The following is a 4,400-nucleotide window of genomic DNA, read 5'->3' on the forward strand; positions in this document are numbered from 1 at the left end:
GCGCCACTGCACTCCAGCCTGGGCGACAGAGCAAGACTCTGTCTCAAAAAAAGAACACTTTAGGAGGTCAAGGTGGGCGGATTACGAGGTCAGGAGTTCGAGACCAGCCTGGCCAGCATAATTAAACCCCGTCTCTACTGAAAATACAAAAAACTAGCTGGGTGTGGTGGCGGGCGCCCGTAATCCTAGCTACTCGGGAGGCTGAGGCAGGAGAATTGCTTGAACTCAGGAGGTGGAGGTTGCAGTGAGTCAAGATCGCACCATTGCACTTGAGTCCGGGCAACGGTTCTAGACGCCATCTCAAAAAAAAAAAAAAAAAAAAAAAAGACACCTTTAAGAGACACTTAAGTGAACTGTGCCAGGTGTAGTGACTCACGCCTGTAATCCTAACATCTTGGGAGGCCAAGGCAGGTGGATCACTTGAGTCCAGAAGTTTGAGACCAGCCTCGGCAGCATAGGAAGACCCCGTTGTCTACAAAAAATACAAAAATTAACCAGGCATGGTGGTGGCGTGTGCCTGTGGACCCAGCTACTCTGGAAGCTGAGGCGAGAGGGTTGCTTGAGCACAGGAGTTCCAGGCTGCAGCGAGCCATGATCGTGCCACTGCACTCCAGCCTGAGCGACAGAGCAAGACCCTGCCTGTAAAAAAAAAAAAAAAAGGAAAAAGAAATGGAGTCCAGGTGATGGACTGGTAGGAGGGACAGTGTTGGGGGCCTGAGGAAGGAATCAAGGATGAAGCTTCAGTGCCCCCTAAGTCTCTGCTCGCCCCTGCCAGACCCCCCCATCCTCTAAGACCTTGGCATCTACCCCCTGCCCCAGCACTGACCCCAGAGACAGTCTGGGAGTGCCTGTCCAGCTCTGTCTCCCAGCCTGGGGACACCTAGGAGCTGGGCCAGGCCTGTATCCTCTCTGGGGTCCAGCCTCACCCGGTACAGGGTAGGCACAGTGGTGGGGGTGTGTGTGGCACCAGGAACTAGATGCCCCATCCTTGCCCATCCCCCTGTTCCAGCCCCTATACACGGTGACTGCTGGCCGGTCCTGCCAGATGTCTGCCCTGCCGCCCTCCTCCAAGATGAGCTATGATTTTCTTTCTCCCACACCCCACAACCTACCCCTGGGACTGTCCCCGCAGCCTCTACAGAAACCACTGGCTCTGGGCAACTTGGCCCCAAGGGAGTGGGGAGGACGCAGGTGCAGCATGGGGTGGGGCCAGGGTGGGGCCTCTGAACCCACTGCGTCCAAGCCTCTCACCCGCCACCCAGGTGCCCCTGAACCGAGGAACGCAGGCGGTGGTCGTAGGGAGGGGAAGGGAAGCCCCAGGAGACGGCAGCAGCATGGGCGGGCGACCCTCGAGCCCTCTGGACAAGCAGCAGCAACAGCACCTAAGGGGTGAGCAGCCGGGGTGGGGACGGGGTGGGAGTCCGGGTGAGCGGGGGCTCCAGCCATTGGGTCCACATGCTCCATGCAGCAGATGGGGTTGGAGTTCAGACCTAGGACTGTCAAACACACAGGATGCCTTCTTAATGTAAATTTCTCACAGTGAATCTTTTGTTATTGTTGAGGCAGGATCTTGTCTGTTGCCCAAGCTGGAGTGCAGTGGTATGATCATGGCTCACTTCCACCTTGGCCTCCTGGGCTCAAGTGATTCTCCCGCCTCCACCTCCCAAGTAGCTGGGACCACAGTTATTTTATTTTTTTAATTACTATTATATTTTAATAGAGTCAGGGTGTCCCTATGTTGCCCAGTTTGCTTTTGAACTTGTAGGCTTGAGTGATCCTCTCACTTCAGGCCGAATAGCTGGGACCACAGGAGTGTACCACCACATCTGGCTAATTTTTTTATTTTTGTTTTTGTTTTTGTTTTTGTTTTTGTAGAAGCAGGGTCTCACTATGTTGCCCAGGCTGGTCTTGAACTCCTGAGCTCAAGCGATCCTCCCACATCAACCTCCCAAAATGCTGGGATTACAGGCAAGAGCCACTGTGCCTGGCCTGCATCTTATTTTTAGTATAAGTATATCCCAAATTTTGCATAGTGCACACTTATGCTAAAAACCAATTACCCCTTTATCTTTTTTTTTTTTTTTTTTGAGACGGAGTCTCCCTCTGTTGCCAGGCTAGAGTACAGTGGTGCGTGGTGCAATCTTGGCTCACTGCAACCTCCACCTCCAGGATTCAAGCGATTCTCCTGCTTCAGCCTCCCAAGTAGCTGGTATTACAAGTATGTGCCACCACGCCTGACTAATTTTTGTATTTTTAGTAGAGATGGGGTTTCCCCATGCTGGCCAGGTTGGTCTCGAACTCCTGACCTCAGGTGATCTGCTCGCCTCAGCCTCCTAAAGTGCTGGGATTACAAGTGTGAGCCACTGTGCCCAGCCTGTGTCTTCTATTTTTATTTGGTAAATCCGGTGACCTGATTTAGGGCAGCGGTTCAAGTGGGAGGCATGGGGCCAAGTGGAGGGTGTCCCAGACCCAGCCAGGCCCTGAGGGATGTCTTCCTGAGTGGGCAGGGACTAGCAGGCCCCTCAGCAGGACCCTGGGGATGGAGGCTCAGTTCCCAATTTGAGACTAAGAGGGGCCAGTGCCAGATTCAGTGCCATTCAGGTCCCTCTGTCCTCATATGCGGAGTGACCACCTGTGCTGGGCGCTGGGGACATTGTGGGGTTGGTATTGTCCTTACCCTCGCAGGCTCATGGCCTAAACACCTTCCATCTCATGGCTCTACTATGTGGGGCTTCTGTGCCCAAGGTGACCTCATGGCACAGAACAGCTGCTGGAGATCCAACCATTGGGTCTACATTCTATGCAGCAGCTTGGAACAGTGCTTTTTTGGTTTTGGGTCAAGTCATGACCCAAAATGTGTGGTGAGAATGATGGGAGAGAGCTCACATGTTCCTCGAGTGTGGGGAAGAGCAGAGGTGGGTGACTGCCCGCCGAGGAGACAATGGTCAAGTCGGGGCTGGAGGGATGTGATGGCGTTGGTAGGAAGGAGATACCAGAAGAACATTTTGGACAGGAGAAACAGCATGTGCTAAGGCCAGTGATGTATCTTGCAAAGAAACAATTCACATTCACATCCTGGTCATTCCCTCATTTGCTGTGTGCCCTTTGGTAAGTGACTGCACCTCCCTGGGCTTCATTCTCTTATATGTAAAATGGAGATAGCAATAATACCTAGCTCATAGGGGCATTGTAAGGATCCAAAGAGTTACTCTATGTAGCACTGGGAATTTTTTTTTTTCCCCCTGATAGTGGCTTAAACAAGATAAGGACTTTTTTTTTTCCCCCTCAAACTGAGAGGTGTGGAGGCAGGCAGGCTAGTAAAAGACACCTGCAGTCCTTCCATCTCATGGCTCTGCCATGTGTGGATTCCTGTGTCCGAGATAGCCTCATGGCACAGAATGGCCGCTGGAGCTCCAGCCATTGGGTCCACATTCCAGGCAGCAGAATGGAAGTATGTTTTATGTACAGTCAAGTGTACACGCCTTAGGGCAACAGCTCAAAGAGCTAGTCACCCATCTGACTACTTCCTAGATAGATCAGGATACAGGACACCTCCATCACTCACAGAAAGTCCCCTTGTGTGCTTTGGAGCTTTAAAAGCTTTTGAAAAGCTCCCCAGGTAAAGCATATGGGGCCACTTTTGGGTGTGATGGATCCGCTCGTTGTCTTGATTGTGGTGAGGGTTTCACGGATGTGTGATTGTGTCAAAGCTCAGCAAACCATATGCTTACATGGTACATGAGCTCTCAGTGAAGGTGTGGCTCAACCTGTATTCCCAGCACTTTGAGAATCCAAAGTGGGAGAATCGCTTGAGGCCAGGAGTTTGAGACCAGCCTGGATAACACAGCAAGACCTTGTCTCTACAAAAATAAAATAAAAAAAAAATTAGCTGGGCATGGTGGCACGTGCACAAGATCCCAGCTACTGGAGTAGGGCTGAGGTGGGAGGATCACTTGAGCCCAGGAGGTCAAGGCTGCAGTGAGCTGAGATTGCACCACTGCACTCCAGCCTGGGGGACAGAGACCCTGTCTCCAAAAAAAAAAAAAAGGACAAGATGAGCGAAGGAGCCGGGAGTTCAAGACCAGCCTGAGCAACATGGTGAAACCTCGTCTCTACTAAAAATAGAAAAATTAGTCAGGCGTGGTGGTGGGCGCCTGTAGTCTCTGTAGTCCCAGCTACTTGGGAGGCTGAGATGGGAGAATCACCTGAGCCCAGGAAGTGGAGGTTGCAGTGAGCTGTGTTAGTGCCACTACACTCCAGCCTGACAACAGAGTGAGACTGCATCAAAACAATAACAACAACAAAACCATCTCTACTAAAAATACAAAAATTAGCCGGGCGTGGTGGCGGGCGCCTGTAGTCCCAGCTACTCGGGAGGCTGAGGCAGGAGAATTGCTTGA

The 4,400-nt window shown here is 52.0% G+C and overlaps 1 protein-coding gene across 1 annotated transcript in view; it reads left to right on the plus strand.

Annotated features, from left to right (window-relative positions):
• The window catches only part of FAM129C (family with sequence similarity 129, member C), a 41,766-nt gene that overhangs the window by 3,508 nt on the left and 33,858 nt on the right, over window positions 1–4,400 (plus strand). Inside the window, 1 exon segment of the mRNA XM_011991176.1 lies at window positions 1,263–1,402. Coding sequence (XP_011846566.1) covers window positions 1,335–1,402 — 68 coding nt within the window. The 5' untranslated portion in view covers window positions 1,263–1,334.

This window comes from Mandrillus leucophaeus, unplaced genomic scaffold (assembly GCF_000951045.1).
Source record: "Mandrillus leucophaeus isolate KB7577 unplaced genomic scaffold, Mleu.le_1.0 Scaffold11, whole genome shotgun sequence".
In the NCBI taxonomy this organism is placed as follows: Eukaryota; Metazoa; Chordata; class Mammalia; order Primates; family Cercopithecidae; genus Mandrillus; species Mandrillus leucophaeus.